At 45.0% G+C, this 25,658-nt stretch overlaps 1 protein-coding gene across 6 annotated transcripts in view; it reads right to left on the bottom strand.

Moving 5' to 3' along the window:
- Positions 1-1,098: 1,098 nt before the first annotated feature.
- LOC117044110 overlaps positions 1,099-25,658 on the bottom strand; it is a 52,074-nt gene continuing 27,514 nt past the window's right edge. For 2 of the 6 annotated variants that reach the window (XM_033144553.1, XM_033144548.1), the window contains 13 exons: positions 25,289-25,466; positions 24,846-24,992; positions 22,182-22,589; positions 21,638-21,757; positions 17,056-18,819; positions 16,473-16,553; positions 15,120-15,206; positions 13,814-13,908; positions 12,756-12,841; positions 6,065-6,131; positions 5,281-5,438; positions 3,631-3,786; positions 1,099-2,508 (listed from right to left, as the gene is read on the bottom strand). In XM_033144553.1, coding sequence (XP_033000444.1) covers positions 2,270-2,508; positions 3,631-3,786; positions 5,281-5,438; positions 6,065-6,131; positions 12,756-12,841; positions 13,814-13,908; positions 15,120-15,206; positions 16,473-16,553; positions 17,056-18,819; positions 21,638-21,757; positions 22,182-22,589; positions 24,846-24,992; positions 25,289-25,466 — 3,586 coding nt within the window. In that variant the 3' untranslated portion in view covers positions 1,099-2,269. Of the gene's footprint in view, positions 2,509-3,630; positions 3,787-5,280; positions 5,439-6,060; positions 6,132-12,755; positions 12,842-13,813; positions 13,909-15,119; positions 15,207-16,472; positions 16,554-17,055; positions 18,820-21,637; positions 21,758-22,181; positions 22,590-24,845; positions 24,993-25,288; positions 25,467-25,658 lie in introns of those variants that run through there. The other 4 variants (XM_033144550.1, XM_033144549.1, XM_033144551.1 and 1 more) reach the window with 4 other exon arrangements.

Genomic DNA, 25,658 nt, shown 5'->3' with positions numbered 1-25,658 from the left:
ACATGCATCTTTCTCTAGCATCTAGTGAGGCATAGGTGCTGTAAGTCAGAACTGCACCAGACCAGAATAAACCCAATAAATCTGCAGTGCAGATGTGCTCCATGTTTTTCATGCTGCACTCCTAGGTTCACAATTCTGCATATTCAGATTTGTATATTGTCTCTCTCACTACATCTTTTCAGGCAGAAGAAAACATTTCTGTCTGCAGATCTTAAGAGGCTGAACTGCCTTCATTAGATGGTTACAGATAATTAAAAGCCCCTGCCTTTTACAGTGGAGCTGCTTCCATCTCTCCAGGAAACCAGTGCCAATTTCAGCTTAAACAGCAGCTCTGATTGCCATTCCACACTTTGCTCTTATGAGTGGGCTGAACAAGTTTTCACTGACAGCATGAGATGATTAAACAGGTGTGGCCCACTGCTGGTTGCTTAAAGGCTTCCTCACATTTGATTTTTAAAAATTTATTATTATTATTATTATTATTATTATTATTATTATTATTATTATTAATACCCTGCCCATCTGGCTAGGTTTCCCTAGCCACTCTGGGTGTTTCACAGCATATATCAGAACATACTAAAATGTCAAACATAAAAAACTTCCTGATACAGGGCTGCCTTCAGATGTCTTGTAAAAGTTAGATGCTTGTTTATTTCCTTGACATCTGATGGGAGGGCGTTCCACAGTGTGGGCGCCACTACAGAGAAGACCCTCTGCCTGGTTCTCTGTAACCTCACTTCTCGCAGTGAGGGGAACCAACAGAAGACCCTCAGAGCTGGACCTCAGTATGATGTTTGATGTTTTATCGTGTTTTTAATATTCTGTTGGGAGCTTCCCAGAGTGGCTGGGGAAACCCAGCCAGAAGGGTGGGGTATAAATAATAAATTCCCTCACTTCCTCCCATTTGAGAACCCCACCACCATTAAAGGGACAAGCCACCTGTTGTTTTCCAGATATCACTGGACTACCACTGCCATCGGCCCCAGCCAGCATTGCTCAATGGGCAAGGAGTGCCAAGTGTGCTAAGGAGCCTTAGAGCAGGGTTATTCAGCAACAGGTTCACTGACAGACAGTTAAATAATAACTCCATAAACTCTATTACACTTTGAAGGAAGACACACAGACAGCCAACTGGTGTTTTAATGTGGTGTTAATGTCTCTTGAGGAGATGCAACTGACTATTTAACAAGTCTTAATTGCTGCTGCATTAGGCATCATAGTGCAGGAGAAAAGAAAGCAGAACATTAAGGTTTTTTGCATGCACGCACACACACACACACACACAGTGGAGAACTCACCCTGTATTTCTGAACCATAAACAGGGTAGGTACAGAAATTGTTCTTTTTGAGGTGCAAAAAAAAACCTAGTTCCAAAAGCCTCCACAAACCTTAATCCATGCCCATTCTTAATTAATAATGTACCAATTTGCCCAAGAAATAATTCCTCAGCTGTGGGCTCTGCTGCAGACTTTAGGACTGACTCAGGTTTGCTGACTATCCAAAATAATCCTTGGCCTGGCCTCCGGGTGTGTGTGTGTGTGTGTGTGTTGACATGTGCATTTTACAGCAGCTTGACCTGCAGAAATCAGGAGATTACGCATTATCCCCTGCTAATATCTGCGAAGGCACCAGGTCAAGTTAAAAAAACAAAAGGCAACCCTATATGCCTGCGTAAATAACATAGTCAGGATAATTGGTACCGAGAAAGCGCTTCCTTTTTTGATCCCCTCATGGGCCATGCAAACATTTGTTAGGAAGGAAGAGAAGCAACATGAGTCTTCCACAACCCCTGCCTTGAATACAAATACAGTATTAATATGTATGTGCCTGGGAATGTATTACCTGATTTTCTATATTAGCTTGTATGTCAAACAAAGGCTGTGCTCTGTGCTTGTAGAGAAAAAGCCCATGGTATTTGGAATATACTACCTTCCAACAATATGAATGAGGTGGTTTTTAATTTTAATTTCCTTTCTCCCTGAAGACCTTTGACCCTCTCAGCTGCTATTCCCTGGGGTTGCTGCCCCTATCAGGGTTGAGTTAAATGGCATAGGGGGGCTGAGAGATAAGGGATTGTTTCACTGTGCAGAGCCTACCAGTCCCACCTCTCTCACCCAACCTCCTTGGGAAGAGACCGAGAGCAAATGTCAAGCAACGGTGCAGCATAACAGTGTCCCCTGGCAGCCATTGGGTCCAGTCCTAGGAAGGTTCAAGCGCTTGCATGCAGCCACAAATCCCACTCCTGGGCTGAGGAGAATGAGCTGGTATCTCAGTCTTTCTTCCCAAAGAACTTTCTGAAGACAGATTTGTTCTTCTGGCGAGGCGAGGCGCCTTGGCTCCTCTCACCCAAGTTTTCTCGGGCGCCACCAGGAGAGGCGATGAAGGAATGGCAGCGAGGCCTGGGAGGAGTCGGTACCTGCTCTCCAATGTACAGAGTGACTGAGTAGCTGCTGCCAAGGCCCAAGGGTTCCTTGGACACCGACAAAGGTGTGATCTTCTGGTACGTAGCTGGAAAAAAAGAATGGAGCGGAAAGGTTGCACAGCAGCATCATGAACTGAAAACAAGCAGCAGAACGTGTCAGAGGCTGGTTAATAGTCTGTGGTACACATGGTTGTTTTACCCCGGAGTATCACGTTCATCCCATCTCTTAAGTAAAGAGAGGAGAAGAGAATTGAGGGCAATGTTTGAACTGAGGCTTATTACGTCTCTGCCCCAGGGCGTTTTCTGGTGCCAAGGCTCAGCCATGGAACATGTGATGTAGTAGTAGTAGTACTAAGCCACCTTGTCTCTGAGTATGTTCAAAATATGCTTTCCCCTCACCAAGGAACGCCTACCTCCACCCACAACATATTTAGGTATAATGCACAGTTCTGGTCATTATCTTTCAAGCCCTAAACAGCTTGGGACAAAGACTCTATTGCCCACACAAAACTGTCCCATTTTCTACATGCTGTGGGAGAGGCCTTTCTTTGTGGTGGCCGCCCCCCCCCCCACTAAGTACACTAGGTGGGGACAAGAGAAAAGGGCCATTTCTGTTGTAACTCCCAGGATGTACAATTCCAAGGCCTGTAAGATTGAACACACACCTTCTTTGTTTACTTTCTGGCCGCTGCTTGCATACTTTGTTTCTGAAGGTCTGCATTTTATGTGATTCAGCCCTTCCAGAAATTGTTTTTGGAAAATTGTAATATTGCTATTTCTTATTCTTTTAAAATGTGACTACTTTCACTTTGCGGGGGGTGGGTGGGGGCGGGGGGGACAAGGGATGTAGTGTATGCACAGTCTATCTACAAAGGTAACAAGCTTCAACTTCAGACATGTGCCACTGAGTCAAAAGTGTGTTGCTGACACCTAATGGTGACATTAAGCAATGAACTTGTTCCTTTGAGAATAACCGTGCTTTGAATGAATGCAGCCAAGCACTGAAAACAGCATAATGATATCATGCTGGGTGCACAACAGACTGGATTTAGTCAGAGAGATTTCAGCTGCATTTGAATAGAAGTCAGTTGGCAAAGGGCCAAACTGAGCAAATGCAGAACATGAGCAAATGAACAAACTCATATTTCTCTGTACAAACAGGCAGAGGGCTTGGTAACCCATTCTTTTTAAGGTCATACAGTATGCACCTGAGGTAAAGGAATATGATCGCCTCTTGTTCGCCACTAGCCCATAGTCCTCTTCCTCAAAAATGTAAGGTTCCTGCGACCTTGTAGATGCTGTAGGAGAGCAGTGCCTCAGACTGTGCTCTGTGGTATAAATGGCAGCAGATTTCTGGCTGTCTTCTAAGAGGAGAGAAAGGAAGAAATCAAGGATGACGGCAGACCTCCAGGAATTCATTATTATTATTATTATTATTATTATTATTATTATTATTATTATTATTATAACTGAACTTGCCACATTATACCAAAGTCTCAAGATGATTTAAAATAATGGACAAAAAAAATCAACAACAACAATTTACTCATTTAAAAACGCAGCACAGTCATCAAAATCACAAGGTGTCACAATAAAATCAAGGAGCCCTCTCCCCAGAACCAACATCAACAGCTAGAAATACTCCAGCAACAACAGCGAGGTGCTGCTCTTCTTTGCCGTGGCCTTTGAAAACTGAAAAATGTATTTTAGGACCCACTCTATGCTCTTGATGGTCAGCTGTTTTAACTGTTTGTAATATTGTATTATTATTATTTTTAATTGTTGTGACCTGCCTGGGACTTCATAGTGAAGAAATCTAAATAAAGAAAGAACAACAAGAAGAAAATCAGGGACCTGACAGACAGAAGCCTGTGCCTGATACTGTAAATATCTTAACATAGTCACTAGGCAAGCTTCTTTTGGGAGAGCATTACACAAGGGGGGGCACCACTGAGAAGGCCCTCTTTCTTGTTGCCACCATCCAAGTTCTGGCAACGGGCACTATGAGGAGGGTCTCCAAAGAGTATCTTAAGCTCTGACTGAGCAGGCTCATAAAGGGAAAAGGGTACCATGAGGTATTGGGGGTCCAAGCTACATGAGGATATATAATTAAAACCAACCCTTTGAATTAGGCCCTGAAATATATCAGAAGTCAGTGCACGGAGCCAGACCTGCTGTAAGGCGTTCAGATTGTCTGATCCTATTGGCAGTATGGCTGCTGAATTCTGCACCAATTGCAGTTTCTGGACCATCTAGAAAGGCAGTCTCATATATAATGCATGAAAGGAATCCACTTGGAAGGTTATGAGGCCACAGACCACCAAAGCTAGATTATTCATGCCAGGACATGGATAGCTGAAGGTAATTGTTAAGTAGTGGGTGGACACAGCAGACGACACAGTGATTTTCAAGCAGCTCTTGTTTATCCTCAGGCTGGAACAGAAGTGAACTGAAGGGCTCAGCAGCCTGCTTATATAGAACTCAGCTACAAGCAACAGTAACAACTTTCTGTAGTTACCCAATCCCTGAACGTCACTTTCAATCCCTCATTTGCATGTGCGGACCTGAGTGAAAACTGCAGTAGAATGAACTATATACACACACACCCCTAGTGACCTAGGGTGAGAACTTCAATACATAACAGTAATAGAAAGTATTCTGCACCACAGAGGCTACATTTGCCCCCACTGACAGCAATGGACCCACGAGTTGCTCTAATCCACAAACCACATCCTTCAAGTAAGTGCAACCCCCTCCCAAATTAGTTGCAGAATCATAAGAGACTGCTCAGTCTGGAAGGCCACAGGTCCCCCATCCCTGCTTTAAAGAGAACCCTCAAGAACAGCCCACACACACACCTGTCCGTGATTCTGCTGAGTCCAATAAGTCATCCTGATTTTCACAAGGCAGCTGCAGCCTCACACTTGATCTGGGTAAGAGTATGGCCTCTTGGCTCTTGGCTGTGAGAGACTGATGAGGGCCAAGCAAGTGGGGAACTCCATGGCTAGGAATCACACTGGGGGCAAATGGAAGCAGCAGAAAATAAGAGAATTGGTCTCACATGCCCAGTTGCACAGGGCTATGCCAAGCTAGAGTAAAGGTAATACAAGCCACCATAATCACAGCCTGGGTTTAGAGTATCTGAATGGGAAATTTGATGTACCAGTGGTTTCTACGTAGCTGAGAAAATTCAGCAGATTGAACAATAATGGGATGTAACATGTTGGGGGTGGGGAGCACAAGGAAGCTGCTATCACTAATAAAGGCAGAAATTAGAGCAGAGCAGCAAGGGGCAAATGGGATCACTCCTAAACAGGTTAACTAATGGCCTCAGCTTAAATTGTCCTAGATGCACTCCTAAATCTTAATCCGTCCTTAAAAAGAGAGAGAAGAAAAAGGGGAACACATACAAATTTTCACTCCAAAATTTGAATTTTGGTTAGAATGCAGACAAATCCAAAACCTGTTTTTCTGTTTAATATGTTAAGTTTGACAAAATAGCACTGTATGATTCATGAGAAGATCTACTTGCCACTGGACAGGAGTCCTCATTGGAACAAATGTTATGAGAAGAACTTTTTTAAAAGCTAGCCCCTCCCCCCAGCAAATACATCTGGATCAAGCTTTGCTTATATTAGTTACCTAACAGCAGAGGTCGTCTCTTGGGCAGTCTGGGAAGCTGACTGGAAAAAGTCCACTTCAGGTAAGCCTTTGAGAACAGAAAAGCAAACACTGAGAGATGGGAGAGCTTCCGGGATAATGGCGTCAAGGCAAGCTATCCCTCCGCTTTGTCTGCGTGAGTAAGAGCGTTCATAACAATAATACGCTGATAAAGAGACTGAGAAGAGTCTCAATTCAGAAATAATAACTACAAACCAGCAGTCTTATCAGCAAAAAATTCCGGGAGTTGCTAGGAGGACGCTGTTAGAAGGAACTTTAAATCTTTCCCCCTCCTTGCAGCCCGTCAGATTAACCGTGAACTCGTTAAAGTCGCTCTGACCACCTTGAAATTAGTCATGGTTCTGACAAGGCAATGCTATAAAGAACTGGGCATATTACCCTTATGTGACAAGGATATCCCTCCAAATAAAAAGCAGACCAAGATCCCCTCTTTTTTCCAGTTGGAAAAAAAAGGATGTGGAAATTTAGAAAATCCCCTCCCCCACCCACACGAATGGTCTGTAGACCACCTCTGGGATAGGAGAGAGGACAAAATAGATGATAGAGGGGCTGCAATAGACCTGGCAACTGAGTTGCAACAAGCGGAGCTGGCTAACAAGGGGTACGAGGATCAAGCTGCCTGCTCAGATCAAGATCCAGCCCAGGAGCAGGGATTGCCACTTGGGAGCTCCGAAAATGAGTCAAACACAGCCATCATACCCCCCCCTTCTGGAGAGAACTTAAGGGGTTTTCATTCGTCTGATTCAGAAGAACGACAAGGCAGCACCGGGCTACAATTTATGGACAATCTTCGTTATATCATAGTTGGGATGTTTGAAGATTTGCTCAGCAACTACTCTGCACAGATAAGCAAAGACCTTGAGTCAGTCAAAGACTTTCTGTCAGAGAGCCTGGGCCTCCTCTCCACCTTAGTCGAACTAATTAAGAGTCAAGAAATGTTTCTACCTCATGAAACAAGCAGCAATGCCCCTAACAGCGATAAGTTACAACCAGACACTGAATTTAGGGAATTAAATCTCCCCATAACAGGTCAGACGAAAAGTACCCACGTAGCCAGGAAATCATTCTTAAGGAGGAAACGTCAAACACAAAAAAAGAAAAAGACCAAAAACATTAAAATGGGCCGCCGCTCTGGCAATCTGTACTCTCAGTGCAGGAAAATGAACTTCTCAAAACTCTTCAAATTGCTGGAGGACTCCATGACAAAGAATTCTTCCACAATAATAAAGGAAAAAATCCAAAAACCAAGTACCCCAATAAATCAATCTGCGGCTGTGTCCCAAAATACAGCAGAACTCATACTGCCTCCAAATGAAGCCGCGGAAAAGCTAAAGACTCCCTCAGTGCTCCAAAATATGACAGAATGTACGTTAACGCCAAGCAAAGCCCCGGAAAAGCGAAAGGATCTCTTGGTGCCCAAGCGGTCAACCTTACACAAGAGGGCTGTGGGATTTAGTGAATATTCTATACAATCCAAAAAGACGCCCGCTAAATCTCTGCAGAATGGATGGAATCTAACTTTAAATAAATACAAACTGGTTTTTATAACCTTTGATAATTACGGATACCATTCAAGGCAGAGACAAAGGGAAGGCAATATTCGGATGAAAATTGACCACGCTATCAGAGACCTCGTACGAGCAGAAAACATCAGCAATATAACATTTCTCCCATATGACAAGATATACAACAGGGTGGTGGTGACCTTTAAGGACTGGAGGGCAGTAAAGCAAGTACTGGCAAATAAAGACAAACTGTGGAGAACTGGGCTACGGACATTTCGCCTCTTTGAAAACATTGGAACCCCCCCTCCACTTTTAGAGAAATGCAAGACGGACAGATGCAAATTTAGATTCACAAAGCACAGTGAGGCAGAAATCCCCAAGCCAACCCAGCTGGACACTGCCAAAACCTGTACTCAGGGAAATCAATACCCGAAAATTCAAATATCTCCAGAAAAGGCAGAAAATGACACCACATTTAAAAACGGGCAGTGCCTGATGGCCAACTTAGAGTTAATTCAGAAATCTCAAGACGCATTAATTGATAAACTCTCGGCTATAAGGAAATGCATATTACTTGCATTTCCACCTGCCCCTATGGAATACAATTATGCCAACTGTAAAATAAAACCTCTAACCAACGAAGAATGGATTGCATGCCAATATTTGACACCAGAAGAAATGGGCCCGCCAGCACCCCCGTTAACACCTAAACTGATAACGCATAAAGCTGAAATTGCACTTCCAATGTCTGGAAATGGCGCAATTTTTGTAGACAAATTCGGCACCCTAGAGGCTATCCAAGAGGAAGTCTGATGGACAGACTCAATGGGTGGAGGTTGTGATGGACAAAGTAGGCACCTCAATCCAGTCCTTCCTTCAGGTGATGTTTCTTCTCCTTACCATACTTCACCCACTCCACCTGAACTCACCACGTTGGAGAAGCTCTCCTTTGTAACATGGAACATTGCAGGCTGGCCCAAAAAGACATGTGATCCATCTTTTGTAAAATTTATACAAGGCTACGATATTGTTCTCCTACAGGAAACTTGGAGTTCTAGTGAAATAGCTGCCAATGGTTTCTCCTCGTTTTCCCTTCCAGGAACACCAAGCAGCAAAGGTGGGAGAATTAAAGGTGGCCTCGGTATCCTAGTTTCAACCAGGTTGAGGGTCACCTTAACAAAGCTGGAGCCATTGAACCACCTGGCTCTGGCTCTGCTGATGAGATGTAGATCCTCCAGTTTATTATTGATAAATGTATACCTCCCCCCTCAAAAAGGAAAACAGATGATCAAAAACACCTGGGCATGCTTGGAACTATATATCGACAAACTGATGACCCAATTTCCTGCGGCCTCGGTAATAGTGGCCGGTGATCTAAATGCCAGAATCGGCCACTCTGATGATGCCCTATATGCCCACTTCCATGAATTGCCGCCTGTCCTAGATGAATCCCACTTCATTCCAACTAGGTATTCAAAGGACAAAGGCTGCAATTTCCCTGGGCTGTGCCTGATGCATCTATCAAACAAGTTGGATCTGATCATATTAAATGGCCGCTCTAAAGGGGAGAGTGTTGGGGAATTTACGTTTATATCCAGTGTTGGAGCCTCTACAATCGATTATATCATGGTGTCTTACAATCTAATGAATAGAGCCATTGAATGTAAGGTAGAGGAGCGTATGGACAGTGATCATTTACCGCTCTACGTTCTTCTTGATGTGAGAGAGGCCCCACTCTGCCTTGATAAACTTGAATCTTCCAGGCCCACTGATGTGGAGCTGAGATTCTCTCGTATAAGATGGACAGCCAGTCGGGATAAGGAAGTTTCAGGGAGGTTATGCTCAGATACATTTCTTAAAAAGAGGGATAGCCTTTTAAATTCCCCATGCCCCAGTACCAGAATAAATCTGTTTCAAGACCTGATTCTACTTTTACAAACTACCCTGACCCCTCAAAAAGAAAAGTGTCGGCCACGGTATTCAAATAAATCTAAGACCTGGTTCGACCAGGAGTGTCTTGCTATGAAGCGCTCTCTGCTTGGGAAATACAGAAAGTACAAATTGGACAATTTACCTTCACTCCCCCCAGATTGGTTCGAAGCTAAAAAAAGCTATAAAGCTCTGATTAGAAAGAAGAAACTTCAGACCCAGAGGGAAGAGTGGCAATGTCTAATTGAGGCCTCTCGAAGGAGGGACTCAGCCACCTTCTGGAAGATAGTCGCTAAAGGATGGCAAGACTCCCCCCTTGAAGTGGAATATAACATCTCTGCTGGGGTATGGGAGACATATTTCCAATCTCTGTATTTAACCAATCAACAGCAACAGGCCTTGCCCTCAACAATGAGTGATGTTGGGGATGAGTGGCCGCCAGTGTCTACTGAAGAGGTCCACAGGCTCATTCAATCTCTTAAATATGGCAAAGCTCCTGGAGTCGATAACATATCTCCCGAGATACTCAAAGCCAATGTGGAGTGGTGGGCCCCAGTCCTTGCAGCCTTGTTTACCAGCATAGACAAATCGGCCATCATCCCAGAGGACTGGGGTCTGGCTATTATTATTCCAATATACAAGAAAGGGAGCAGATCAGACCCTGCTAACTACAGACCAATCAGCCTTTTAAGCATCATCAGCAAACTATACGCTGCCCACTTACGTAATAAATTCGAGAGCTGGCTGGAGCGTGAGCATGTTCTCTCGGAGGCACAAGCAGGTTTTAGAGCGAAACGGTCAATTTTAGACCAAGGTCTAGTGCTTCAGCACCTTGTTGAAAAATATTCGTCAAGAAAAGGAGGATCTCTTTATGCAGCCTTTATAGATTTTAAATCAGCATTTGACCTAATATCACGAGATAGGCTTTGGGAAAAACTTGGCGCCTCTAATATAGACAGGCGCCTGCTGTGCCTCATCCGTAGATTATATGAAAATACCCGTGCCAGAGTAAGGTGCGACCGGCAGGGTCACCTATCCAGGGAAATTCAAATCCACCATGGTGTTAAACAAGGATGTGTCCTTGCGCCCATTTTATTTAACTATTATATCAACTCCCTAGTAGAAAAGATGGAAAGAGAAAACGCCCATCCTCCAAAGTTGGCTGATAGACCTCTTCCAGTTCTTCTATACGCAGACGATGCTGTTTTAATTTCCTTCTCCGGGGTAGGCCTAAAGAAACTCTTGAGAGCACTTACTGCCTACTGTAAAGCTGAACAACTAACAGTTAATTACACTAAGTCTAAAATTATGGTGTTCTCTAAGAAAAGAAAGAGACACAGATGGAGAATTGACAATCACCCTATTGAACAAGTAGCAACTTTCAAATACCTGGGTATAACCTTCCAGGAAAGGGGGTCATGGATTTATCATGTTAAAAACACCATTGCAAATGTCCAAAGATCTACTAAAGCTACCATAAGATTTTTCTATGGGAGAGGAGGACAATATATTCCAGCAGCCTCTCAGGTGTTTGCTGCAAAAATATTAGCACAACTGACCTTTGGCTCACAGATTTGCAGCTTTTCAAACTATGATCCCCTGGAATCATTTCAAACTAAGTTCTACCGCTGTTTGCTAGGGATCCCTTCTTGTGTGTCCAATATAGCGGTTCGCTTGGAGGTAGGGCAAATTCCTGTCAGCGCCCGCATATGGATTCTCAAGATTCATTACTGGCTGAAACTTATTTTCTTTCCTGTTGGATTGGCACCCTTAACTCTTTTGGATGCTTTCCAATCCAAATGGAAAGTCACTCTGTATGGAAAGCTAAGAGACTTGGGATTCTCGCCTCAGGTCTTGTTGGCTGCGGGATACGAGAAAGCAAGAGCAACCATTCGCCAACGAGTCTGGGATGTGGAACTCCAACGTCATACGAGTGAGATGAGCAAACATCTAGCTATAGGGGACAATGGGAGAGGATTTTCTCCAGCGAGGTATTTGACAAAATTACAAATACCCAAATATAGACGGGCGTTTACCCTTGCTAGATTTAATGTATTACCATCTGCCTTACTGCAGGGAAGATTTGCAGGTAAACCATATGCGGAACGACTCTGCCCCTGTGGCCTGCCGGAGGTAGAATCTGTTACTCATGTTTTATTACGTTGCCGCTTTTACGATGACATACGCCGTGTTTTTATTTCCCCAGTCATGCAAAATCCTTTAAATGAATTCCTATGCCTTAAATGCCTTGTGGAGGACAGGGACCCTGAGATTACCCTGAAAGTAGCGAAATACTGTGTAGCAGCCATGAGGCTCAGAGAACAAGCAGTGTTATCGCTATGAACAGAACCCTAAATGGCAATTTTTAGGCAATATTTTAAATGCCCCGATTCTAATCCATATATTTTAGATGCTGCTGTATACGTGCATATACGTGTATGGTATTTGCTGTGCAAATTTTAATGTATCACTTTTGTATTGTTGATTTAATGAGTTGGTCTGTGACCGTAAAATAAATTCATTCATTCATTCATTCATTCACACTGAGAGATGGCTTTTGAAAATCAAGAGTGTTGTTCACCCGAAGAAACCTGAGGCATAGGTCTGTTCCACATACTTGCTGCCTTGCAATAGGGAGTGGTAGCCTCTCTGATAAGCAGACTTTTAAAAGCTACATATCATTCACCTGTTTTGCCACATGCCCACTTGTTTCTGGAGTGTACACCTAAAAAATGCAAGGTGTACAGTAGCCCATAGAACCTACAGGACAGACTTATTATTTTCTTCTTTACACAAAAGGAATGGAGCCCAGGAGCCAACTGTTCTGCAGAAAACCTTGTAGCTAAACTGGAATCTGAGCTCCAGCCTCCCACGTGCAAGTACCAGCACTCTATGGGCCTTCTGTATGTCAAAGATGAATCCCCCTTCTGAACTCACGTCTGACTCAATTACAGTGGGAAATGTGGGAGATATAAAGTCTGACACAAATATAAAACCAGTTACCAAAAACATGACATGGCACTGCTGCTTCTCTCGACAGTGAACTGGAGGGAAAACCGAGAGTGCCCATGTGGGTCTCTTGCTCATGTGGACCACCAGAGTGGTCTGCAGGAGGCCTCAAGTTACCTCTTGCTCCTGAGTCGTAACCATATTTTCTTCACTTAGACCTCCAATGCCCCCATGGTCTCTTCCTTATACAGTAATTACTTCAGTCTTACCTGAGTTCTGCTGCAATTTGGTAATCCACTCCCACATGAGTGGCTCAGTAGGAGCTCTAAGGAGGTACTTGGAGCCATCCTTCAACCTGGGGTATGCAAGGAAATCGGCTGAAGGAATTTGATGGGATACAGGTACAACAACCAACACCAGCCTCAAATACCTAGCAATCTAGGAGCTAGAAGCAGGCACCCTCCACAAGGATTTCTATTATCACCATTTATGCTGTTCAGGGGCTGGCATTTCATCAACATCCTCACAATGGAAACCCAGCATGTTGAAGTCTGTCTTTCCCAGATCTATCTATCTATCTATCTATCTATCTATCTATCTATCTATCTATCTATCTTGCCATCCTTCATCTGAGGATCATAGGGTCACTTACAATATAAAAACACAAACATACATAACAACAAACGAAACAATACTCCCACCAGTTTAAATGGCCACAGATTGATTACAGTGGTACCTCGGGTTAAGAACTTAATTCGTTCCGGAGGTCTGTTCTTAACCTGAAACTGTTCTTAACCTGAAGCACCACTTTAGCTAATGGGGCCTCCCGCTGCTACTGCGCCGTCAGAGCACAATTTCTGTTCTTATCCTGAAGCAAAGTTCTTCACCTGAAGCGTTATTTCTGGGTTAGCGGAGTATGCAACCTGAAGCGTATGTAACCCAAAATACCACTGCATTTAGTCAAAGGCCTGGGTGAAGAATGTTTTCACTTGGCACCTAAAGATTTGTAATGAAGGCTCCATGCAAACCTCTGAGCATCCCACAATATGGAGCCACCACAGAAAAGGCTCATTCTCGTGCTGCCTCCCTCCAGACCTCTCATGGAGAAGGCACACAAAGATGTGCCTCAGATGATGATTGCAAGGTCCAGGTCAATTCATATGGGAAGAGGCTGTCCCTGCAGTATTACAGTCCTGAGTTACCTTTATTTTCTTTTTAAAAAACCATAATAGTATTTATTATTGTTTAGCATTTATTACCCCTTTATAGAGCTTATTGTATACTGCATGTATTATCTTGTGAACGAAAAGAAAAGGAGGTTACTCACTGTAGTGTGAAACAGTTGTTCTTTTTGATATACTCTGTTTCTAGCGTGCAAACGGCTCCGCGGAGGTTCAGTGGCAAGGCCACTACAGAACTCTGCTGTGCAAAGGAAGGCAAATGATAAAAGTCCCTGGAATCAGAAAGCCACTGTTTTTAAGTTGCATGTCAGTACAGATATATATTTGTAGGACCCTTCTTGTTTCTGTTGTTTTAAACTGTTTTTAACGTTGTGCTTTAATTGTTGTAAGCTACCCAGGGATCTTAAGTTGAAGGGCGCATAACTAATAATAATAATATTCTCACATGAAGAAGAGTTCAACTGGAGAACCAGGGAGCAATGTCCATGGCAAAGCTGTTCTTTCTGAAGTTATAAATTAGGGACAGGTTTTAATGGGGAGGAAAGGCAGGCATCCCAAGGCATGGCTGCTGAGTCTGAAGAAAGGGACTGCTTGAGTTTACTGCTCTGCCTTTCTTCAGCTGCATACACACTATGCCTTTAAAGCATCCTCGCCCACCAAAAGAAACATAGGAAATAGTTTGTTCTGGGTGTATGGAACAGTAGGTCTGTGAGGGGTAAACCACAATTCCCAGGATTCATGGGGTGTGGATGTGCTTTAAAAGGCATGGTGTGTATGCAGCCTTTGTTTCTTCAGTTACAAACTGCAGGGCTCTCTTGGTAGTGATGCTCTCAGACTCTGAAGTGGGCTCCTACTAGCTACTTCACTCTTCTCTTGGGTGGGCAATTGTTATTCGGGACAGCCTGTGCTAGTACACCAAGCTTTTATATTTGTTGAGCTTTTCTTCTGCCAAAGCTGCCTGACGGTTTTGAGATTTGACACTTATGACTAGGCTTGGTTTTACTGTGATTTGTGGACTGTCTTTATTTTAGTTTTAGACGTTAAGTTAGTCTTTACAAGAATTTCTAGTTCTATTTTGGCAGAGAATGCACTGAAAGTTTAGACAAAAATAAATGCAATCGGCAAAGTGTAGATGCTTGACAATCTATGCATGCCGAACATTCACAGGAGATGTCAGTAGGCAAAGGACTATACAGGATATGAAAATGCTGGAGGTGGTGCTTTTTTTCCTGGGGGGACGCAGGGGGACGCATACCCCTAAACATTTTGTGAATCAAAGTTTTGCCTGATTGAGGGGCAGTATTTCATTATGAGTAGGAAAATCATACCCCTAAACATTTTTTTTTAAGGAAAAAAGCACTGGCTGGAGGTATATGAAAATGTGACACAGGCCTTACTCATACCCTTTTCTTATCTCCATTTGTCTTTGGGCACCTCACTGCCTACCATTACCTTGAGGGTGTCTTTCTTGTCCTGGTAGAAACACAAAGTTTGTCTCATCAGTACTGTGTGGAATGTGTTCCAGGAACGACAGTTTGCCTAGGAGAAAAGAAATGAAAAGATCAGATCTGAAGCAGGTGAAGAGTTAAGGTTGGTTCATAAGGTGACCTGTTCAGATGGTTTCATGTGCATGAAGTCCCTATCTGCCTGTGCTTGCCTCCAGAGTAAGGCCCCTCCCTTCCCCTGGAGACAAAGAAAGGCAACCATTGCCTGAGAGCCCCTTCTAGCTCTTCAAAGCATGGGAACATGAACATCAGTGCAAAGTAAAAGTGAACATCACCTTCAGATATATGGTCAGCTTACTCTGGACCTTATGTTTCCACCTCCTGTCTGCAGCAGCTACAGTTGGCAATACAGTATAGCGGTAAGAATAAAATCCACAAGTTTTTCGTCATTTGTAAAGGCCCTTTGCTTTATGCACTACCCACACTGTGCTGGTTTAAGCCAGGCCAGTGATCCAGATCCTTATATCCACACCCCATCACAGGCCCCATTTGCCCAGTGGGTGGGGCTTTCCACCTGTCAATCGCTTGATGTCACAATAGCGTCAAGTGGTCTGTATTTCTCTGTGTGGTTTGAAATCAAATTGTGCAGACAAAATCTGCAAAGTGGCAACTAGCTGCATTTCATTCAAGCTTTGCCTTTACCTGCTCCACACCTGACTTCAGGGGTAGAGCAGGTGGGAATGGCTTCATGAAACAGCCTCGTAGGCCCACAGACTGGAGGTTTTCCCACCCCTGGGTTTAGACATAACCATGGCTTGGCATTGTGTGAATAAGCAGCACGGAGCCTCAGTTTCGTGAGTTCAGCCACCAAGCCTTGGGCAGATCCTGGCTTGGACCAAACCATAGCTAGTTTGTCACACGGCAAACTGTTACTGTATTTATGCTTCCCCTGCAAATCAGGATCGAATATTGGTTTGCTGTTATGCCTGAACCACCTCACTCAGAAGTGTTTCTGTGCGTGTTGATATAAGTCAGAGCTTTCCAAATTGTGTGTTGAGTCAGCTGCAGTGTGTTAAGTGTGTTGCACAAATGCTCACCTTGCTTCTGTCGGGGCTGGAAAGGGGTCAGTTTAACGCGTCCGGTTTGCTAGTAAAACTGAATTAATGTGTCACGAAATGATGCATGTCTAAAAAGTGTGTCATCAACATGAAATGTTTGGAAAGCTCTGCTATACAGGGCTAGGCTCTGTTGAAGTGTTACTGGAACTCCAATGAAGTTGTTTCTTGGTGGCGAGTCATCGGCATCCATATTCACATTCCCACCCACCCCCTCACATAATGCCACGCAGCTCTGACAGTACCTTCTTGCCTCCTGCCTGCAACAGATGCTTCCTCTCCAAAGCTCCTTCCATCATCTGAAGCTCAAGTTTACTGGGAAGATTCTAGAAAGAGGCAGGCAACAATGAATGAAGCAACCACAATGAAGCAACAGTGTTTCCAATACGAATGCATTTTAACACCACATTCCCCAAAACAGCAAAAAGAAAAAGTGTGCTTTGAGCAGTCACTGATTAATGGAAAAGACATACATTGTATAGCTCATGCTAGGAAAGTGTTTGGGGGATTGGGATCTCTCTTCCTCTCCCTCCCTCCCTCCCCACAGTCAAACCAGGAACAGTACTGATGTAAACATCTCATGGGCAAACATCTCATTAGCTAGGCGATCTGCATCTCCTTTAAAAGAAAATACTCCACATCTGCGGAGTTGCTGGTTCCTGATAGGAAAAAATACACATTTTAATAATTGTGCAATGAGAAACTGCTCAAGTACACATTGCAGATCAATGCCAGCAGTATCCAGGGACTTGAGGAAAAGAACAGTAAACACCTGGTTTCCAGGCGTACAATCCCCACCCCTGCCCCATAGAAGCCAATGGTTCTGACCTTGCCAATACTTCTGCCCTCTGCCTGAAGCTTCTGCTGGGCCCCTGGGCAGGTATTCTGCAGTGACCTCACAGCTGCAGCTACTGCCCCTTCTGATGGCTCCTGGCCAGAAGGCATGGGTGCCCGGCAGCGACTTGGACTGCCACAACTAGTCCCTCTTTCTCCTTCAGACCTCTGAAGCAGCTGAGCAGAGGTGGGGAGCTTGAACTTAGCCACCAACAAATTGTCTGCCGCTGCCCGGAGGAGTCTTGCACCAGAGCTGTCTGGACTTTGCATCTTATCCACCTTTCCAGCAGGGCTGCTGTGGATTCCCGAGCTTTTCTTGTGCTTCTCCACGTTGCTCCATATGGCCTGCAGCTCCTCTTCCTCCTCTTCAAACAACTCGTGGGCAGGGTGACAAGCCTCCAGCAACTTTGGTCCTTTAGTCGTGCTTCCTCCAGCAGCCAGGACAAGAGGGTCCAGCTCCGAGGGTGTTGGGGTGTCTAGTTCACATTCAAATACAGACAGCTTGGCAGGAGATTTGACCCCCAGGTGGAGGAACGAGGGTGAGGTTCTCACAAGGCTTCCCTTCTCTGCTGCCCCATTCACAGCAGGGTTCTTAGCTCTGGCTATGCTGGAAACCGCATCGGAGCTGCCCGTGTGCTTAGCAGGTGAGGGCTTCAGCTTCACCCGAGATGCTTCTCTGGCTTTGTGGTCAGCCGAACCCTTTACCTGCACCTCCTTGGAGCTGCCAGTTGTACCCAGTGAGGTAGCTAGTCTGTCCCACTCTATACCTATCTGCTCATGCAGGACACTAATGCGGGATAGCCGGTTCTGCTTAAAATGCAGGAAGTCGTCACTGGGACTGCTCTGGCTAGTTGGACTCTGCCTGTCTTCTCCACAAAGAGTAACGAAGCAGGCCTTCTGCCTGCTGTAGCTTGGGTTGATGCTCACCTCTTCAAACCATGTGCCTCCCTTACCCTGGGGAAGCTTGTCATGAGCATCTTCAGGCCTGAGGGGCCTCTGGTGCACGACTGGCTGCCCTCCGAGCACCCTCTTTTGCAGGCTACTACCAACCTCCTGCACTTTTGCCCCAGCTGGGCTGCTCCGAGCTCCGTGGCAGGCTTGGCTTATTCCCTTCCTTCCTGCTGCTCCCTCTTTTGCTACTCTGATGGTATCATGGATATTCCTTAGGACTGTGGGATCCTTGGGGAGCTCCAGGCTCAGGACAGAACCAAGAGAAAGATGCTGGCATGTGTTGCTCATCCGCTCTGCCAGTGACGGGGGGCTGTTGAGACCTCTGCTCTCTCTTGGGAACACATGACATCCAGATACTTCCCTAACTGAGTCGCATTCAGCGTCAATAGCCCGTGCCAATGGGTTCTTCACATAGTCTGTCAACTCTCTGCAGGGTGCCGGGCACTCTGCCTGCAAGGCCTGTGCCCTCCTGTTACCCTTTGGGGGCCAGGTGCTACTAGTGCTGTGCCTCTCCCCTTGCCCTGCCTGCAGGTCTCTTGGTTCGGTTCCCATGATCCCTTGCAAGGTGAGTAGCTGGGCATCTTCTGCCTCCACTCTGCCTTTTCTCTTCAGGCTCAGTAAGAAGCAGCTGGAGCTGATCTTGGGCAAGGTGTGGAAGGCTGAGGTGCCCCACCCAGGACTGGGAAATGGGGAAGAGTGAGCTCCGGGAGGTGTTTGCTTAGCAGGCCGCAGCATAGTAGAGCTTCCACAAACCATGCCTGCATCTCTGTCTCCCTCTTTCTCCTTCACGTGCAAATAGGTGCTCACCTGCAGAAAGAGGGAAGACCCAATGAGGAGCACTCTTCAATTTGCACAAGGTCACTGGAGCCTAAACCTACCTATTTTGGATGCCACAGCAGCAAACTGACATGCACTAGCACATGCTCCTTTAAACTCAGCGAGTATACATGCATGCATGTTCATTAATCGTAGCAGACACTAAGGTAGACTGTCCGCAACAGGTTCCAGGATGTTAGGATCACTTTAGTTCAATCCTAGGGAGTGGCAACAAAACTTCTGGCTTACCATGGTTCCAAGCTTACTGCTGGAGATGACCCACCTCTGCTGGGCTTTCCAGAAGGGGCACAATGGCAACTTGCAAGGCTGCTAGATGCACCCCACTCTACTTCAGGATAGATGATGCAGCCTGAAAAGAGGCTACAGAACTCAGTACAGTGGTACCTCTAGATACGAACAGGATCCATTCTGGAGCCCGTTCATATCCTGAGAAGTCCGCAACCCGCAGCGCCGCTTCTGCGCATGCACGGGTCGTGATTCGGTGCATCTGCACATGCACGTGATGTCACTGCACAAGTCTGCACCTGTGTGACCCACCAAACCCGGAAGTACTCCGTTCCATTACTTGCGAGTTCGGCGCGTTCGTATCCCGTGCTGTTCGGGATACCTGCAGCGAACGCAACACGAGGTACGACTGTATGAAATATTGCAGTAGAAACTGAAGAGCCCACCATGATGGGAGGTACCATGATAGCAGCTATGGGCTGTGCTACAGTTGAGGCCAGCTCAGGGCCAAATGAAATGTGCAGGAAGAATCTTACACTGTATGGTTTCAGATTGCATGTGGTGCAGATTGCACGTATGAATGCTCCTCCTTGTAAAAAGAAACAAAGAAACCCTCTACACAGAAAGCTATCACGACAGGAAGAGAACTGGGCTTAAATAAACCCTTAGGCAGGGACTTAGCCAATACATAGAACACATGCTTGCAGAACGCATGTAGAAGATTCTGGGTTCCTTTTGCAGCCTCTTCAGAAAATCTGAGAAAACTCCAGTCTGAAATCTGGAATAGCCACTCCCTGTCAGAGCAGACAATCCTGAGATAGAAAGATTAATGATCTGACCGTATAAGGCTTCTATAAGATCTGGATCTATAAAGCATAAGGCTTTAAGTTTGTATGAGCTCCTTGATGTACCAGGGGTATTTGTGCACATGAATCAGCTCTCAGCATAATAGGAATCCCCCTTCTTGCAGCAGCTGCAGGAGATGTCTAGGAGTTTAATTCAGGAATAATTAATGTACATTGTAGAGGCTGATGTACCTTTCCTTTCATGACTGGCAGCTGACTTTCTAAATGATTACACTTTACAGTCCTGAAGTCCTCCTCTCCAGTTCACAAGTTGTTGGAGCTACTGTACCTTCTATGCTCAGGCACCTCGCCAGAAACTAGTTTTGGACAGCATGCCTCAGCCTTTCAATTGTAGCAGCTACCCATCTGCTTCAGTCCCTAATTATTGTCTTGCTGTGCCCTTTTAATCACAATTGCTAATGTGTGAGTGATTACGAAGACTTGCTTGCTAGCAAATACCGGTAGGTGTACTCCTCTCCTCGTGCAACCCTCAATTCATCTCATCCCCAAATCACCACAAGACTCTGAATTCTTGTTCACCCAAAGTGAGCGTGTCTTGTCATGCGGGTCATTTCCTCAAAGCAAACTAGTTTGGCCTGCCTTCAGCCCATATCAAGAGGCAGTGCACTTCAGGCTCGTTTCCTGTTTCCTGTAGCAAATCCAGTAGCTCTTCTGCTGTGGGATATGAATTATTGTGCTGAGGAGGACAGCTCCATATTCCACTGTGCTGGCTGCAGATTTAAGCTCTGGTTTGTCTGCTTGGATAGTCCTGTGCCTCTAAGAATAATCCAGAAGGGGGGATTCCTGCAGATACTGCTTTCCCCGAGATGGCAATAATATGACATGACAAGCATTTTGTGCTGCACATGGCAACCCTATGGTTTAACTAGGAGAAGTCACAAAATATTTGAAGGTGTTTCCCCTAAGGGGGCATCTCCTCAGGAGTACAGGTGCAAGCACAGAATGCATACATATTTAACTTATTCACGGTATAAGTTTTTGTGTGCATGCAGACGAAAGCTTATACCAAGAACAAACTTAGCTGGTCTCTAAGGTGCTACTGGACTTTTTTTTTTAAATTTTTATATATATTTCAACTGTGTCAGGCCAACACGGCTACCTACCTGAGTCTAGTAACTTATTCACCATAGCCTTGGAAAGGAGAGACACAGCATCTGTGTGACCTCATAAAACATGGGTAGGCAAACTAAGGCCTGGGGGCCGGATGCGGCCCAATCACCTTCTCAATCCGGCCCACAGACAGTCCCAGAATCAGCGTGTTTTTACATGAATAGAATGTGTCCTTTTATTTAAAATGCATCTCTGGGTTATTTGTGGGGCATAGGAATTCGTTCTCCCCCCCCCCAATATAGTCTGCCCCCCCACAAGGTTTGAGGGACAGTGGACCGGCCCCCTGCTGAAAAAGTTTGCTGACCCCTGTCTTAACATTTTAGAGATGCCATTTAAGTGATATAGGAGAAGGGAACATGCAGCCTTCTAAAAGCTGTTGAGACTCCAACTTACTAAGTCCCAAGCCGGCTAGCCAGGTCAAGGATGATAGCCAAGTCCCACCTGGAGCGTTTCCCTCTCCTAATTTAGGAGCTGCCTTTTGAGTGAGGCTATTGGATGGGTTAGTCAAGGTTTCCTTGCACCATGCAACCACTCTCAGTCTGACATGCTTCATCGTCCATTCTCTCTCCCCCACTGCTCCATGTTACCTCTTCTGCATGCTGGCGGGGTGGCCTTTTCTTTCTCTTTAAACTACCCAAAGTATTTCCTAAAAGCCCCTGGCAACGTTTCCAGAAAGCTTTACAGGCTGAGGATTTAGTTTCAGAGAGCTGGATTTTTAGGAAAGAGAGAGAGACAATAAATGAATGAATGAATGAATGAATGAGAAGGAATAGCAAGGATGACCTGCAAAAGCCAGGAAGAAAAGGGCAAAATCAGTGCCTGACCCATGAAGAGGAAGCTCTAGAACTGCATGCCTGGCAGTGGCTTAAACGAGAAGCAAAAAAGCAACAGAGCTGCTAGTCTCCCTGATTCAGAGTGTCCATTAACATCTTAATGCTCACTGGGAAGTTAGAAGTTCTCTACTTGCAAGCCTTAGCCATTAAGCTTGGCACTCCCTCACTTGACATCCCACTTGGCAATACTTTGCATCATGAAAACACTGCCTCCCTTTGCCACAGGGGCACTCATTCGATGTCCTGGAGATAGCAAACAGGTCTATCGATGACACGCCTAAAGTAAAGGGCACCTTACCTTGTGCAAGGTTTCCGGTCCCATTGATGGTGCTGCTCCAACCTGGCCTCCTGTGGCCTCTCTCCCTGCTTTCTTCCCAATGCTCAATATCAAGTTCACTGTGCCACCCAGACTGCCAGGGCCTGGCTGGGGCACCAGCAGCACAGGAGTCTCCAAGGGTTCTAGGATCAGAGTCTCCTTCGGGACGTCCATCTCAAAGGGCAAGTGGTTTTCCAATTCTTCCAAACTCTGCCTGTGCCCTGGAAGAACATCCAGGGTAGATAGCACTGCAGTGGAGATCGGTTTGCTCTCTTGCTGTGCTGCTGAACCATTTGGGAGGGAGCCAAGGGTAGGTGGAGGCCTCTCAGAAACACTGGAATTAAGGATACTATTTGCTTCACCCACACTTGATTCAGGAACTACTTTAATCTGTGGAGTAAGGTAATACAATAAAGAATGAAATTGCAGTGATAGCTTCTTTGTTCTTTGTTAATTCTAGGGTGTCCTGTTAAAATGGGATCTCCCCCACCTAAAGACCAATACATGCAGCTTAAAATTTGCTCTGCTCACGTGTGTGTGTGTGTGTGTGTGTGAACAGCAGCCAGTGATTCTGTCAAAATGTATTGCTTGGTATGTTAGATGAATGCTAACTTTCCCACCTCTTTTGTACTGGCCCTGATTCTGTACCTATAGCAGCAATGTGACACACAGAAATCAAACTGTGAAAAACTTCAGCTCCTTGATTTCTCTCTGTTAGATTGCTGCTACGGGCATAGGTGCAGGGCCAATAAAAAAGGTGGCAATGTTAGCAGCCACTCAGTGACACACAGCTGGCCCTGGTTTACCGGTAGAAGTAATGCAAAACTGTGGTTTAGCTTACATGCACGAGTCCCAGCCTTGTGTGGTCTCCCTGCCCACCTTTCCTCTCATACTCTGGAGCAGCCATGAAGAGGCCAGTTTTTGCTTCTGTTTTCAGTTAACTACAGTTTAGTGCCATGTCTGAAGACTAAACTGTGGTTAATCTATTGAAACAAGCTAACTTCGTAAACCACACTTTTAAGTTGATTTGCTTCAATAAATCACAGTAGGATTGCTGGGTCAGTTTTATCAATTTATGATGTTGTTGAATTATCACATGGAGTTTTTTAAATTTTATCCATTGCACTACGTATGTCACCTAGAGAATATTTTTTATTAGTTGACTCATAAAGTGAATACCATCAGCAGCATCTAATTATTGCTGTTTTGGTTTAAGCCAGAAGTGAAATAACAATTCGGTTTCCAGACATCTAGCAGTCTGGAGCCAAGTGGGCAGTTACCCCTTTCTATAGCCCCAAATGTTGGGGGGGGGGATATCGCTTCAATACTCCTTTCCCTGCTTGCTGCACCCCTAGGCACAACTGCCTCCCTGTTGCAATTTAAGGAGGGGGAAAGAAAAACATGAACATAATGACACTGCTATTTGAAAAGGGTTAAAGTGTTGATTCCTAGAGAGTTCGTAGATAAGGAAAAGGGTAGAGCAATCTATACAGGTCATTATGACATTTTCTTAAGTTTGTTATATATCATCTCCCATAATTCTTTTTTTATTTATTAAGAAAATGTTTAAAAGAATGTTTCCCAAAAACTCAGAAGCTTTCCTTCTGGGAATAATAACAACAGAAATCCCACCACCACCAAAAAAATATAATTACTCTATGGATGTACATAACTACAGCTGCTCAAATTTTGATAGCACAAAAGTGGAGAACAGATGCAGCATAGTAATTATTATTATTATTATTATTATTATTATTATTATTATTATTATTAATAATAATACCCTACCCATCTGGCTGGGTTTCCCCAGCCACTCTGGGCGGCTTCCAACAGAATGTTAAAATACAGTACAATAATCTGTTAAACATTAAAAGCTTCCCTAAACAGGGCTGCTTTCAGATGTCTTCTAAAAGTCTGGTAGTTGTTTTTCTCTTTGACAGGGCGGGTGCCACTACCGAGAAGGCCCTCTGCCTGGTTCCCTATAACTTGGCTTCTCGCAGCGAGGGAACTGCCAGAAGGCCCTCGGCACTGGACCTCAGTGTCCAGGCAGAACTATGGGGGTGGAGACGCTCCTTCAGGTATACTGGACCGAGGCAGTTTAAGGCTTAAAAGGTCAGCACCAACACTTTGAATTGTGCTCGGAAACGTACTGGGAGCCAATGTAGGTCTTTCAATGTAGGTGTTATGTGGTCTCGGCGGCCGCTCCCAGTCACCAGTCTAGCTGCCGCATTCTGGATTAATTGTAGTTTCTGGGTCACCTTCAAATGTAGCCCCACATAGAGAGCATTGCAGTAATCCAAGCGAGAGATAACTAGAGCATGCACCACTCTGACAAGTATGTGTTGATGATATGATAAAATAGAAAAGCAAATAAAAATTTATGCAAAAACAAAACAAAACAGGTCTTTATGAGGCAGAATAGCAACAAGATAGATAATATACACATGGGGAAATTGTGGGGATGGTGGAGGAAGGAAGCTAAAGAGAGAAAACATGAAAGGGGGGTGTTATGTTTATAACTTTGTGCAGATGCCCCATAAAAAGTGAGTGAACAAAGCATAGCTATTCCACAATGAACACACAGTGCAGGGCAAGCTATTTTTCAAGTTTAGCTCTAGTATTGCCACTCAGGGGCTGCATACTAACTTGGCAGTGCTCAGTCACGTTCAGCGTGCCATTCTGAGTCTCCCTGCCATCACTCTTACTGCCAGGGTCCTTCTGGGAACTCTGTGCTTTCCAGCGCACCATCACCCATCCCAGCATGCTTTGCAGCTCCTCCATTCGCTCCTTTATCTAAAAAGACAGAACAAAACTGAGAAAGAAATGAAAGGAGGGGGAAAAGGCCACACGATGAATTTCTCTCTTTTCTCTTCTAGGTACAGATGTCAGTCAGGGCCATCCCTCAGGATGACAAACAATTGGGACAACTGTTTAGTTCCCACCCACCTGATGAGATGCTTCACCTTCTCCCTTCCAAAAGCAATGATGGCAAGAGAAAGAAAAGGGAAGTGAGGTGGGATGGGAGGTTGTTCCCCGAAGGATGATGCAGGCATGTAGGAAGCTTGCATATCATGGCCTGCCACACTTACTGTCTCACTCAAGCTGTGCTCCTCAGCTACCAGTTTCCATCCAACTGCTGCCAGCTCCTCAAACTCCTTGAACTTAGTCTCCATGTTACTTTCCAGGTCTTCCCACTGAGCTTTTGAGAGACCATGGGCACTCATAGTCTCAGAGAAGATCTGTGCCCGAGTATCCTCTGTCCAGGAGCTGGAGAGTCAAGGAAGGAGGAGCAGCTATGAATATGACCAGAGGAAATGTGTCTTAACACCTCACAAAACTGCAGCTCAGTTTATCCTCTACCCTTCCAACAAAGCTACAGATCAGGGTACTTACCAATTGACAGAGAAACCTGGAAGAATCCCAATAAAAACCTATTCTGCATCAAGTTGTCTCAGCCTC

The sequence above is a fragment of the Lacerta agilis genome, chromosome 3 (genome assembly GCF_009819535.1).
Source record: "Lacerta agilis isolate rLacAgi1 chromosome 3, rLacAgi1.pri, whole genome shotgun sequence".
Lineage (NCBI taxonomy): Eukaryota > Metazoa > Chordata > Lepidosauria > Squamata > Lacertidae > Lacerta > Lacerta agilis.
This window is presented reverse-complemented; position numbering and strand designations above follow the sequence as displayed.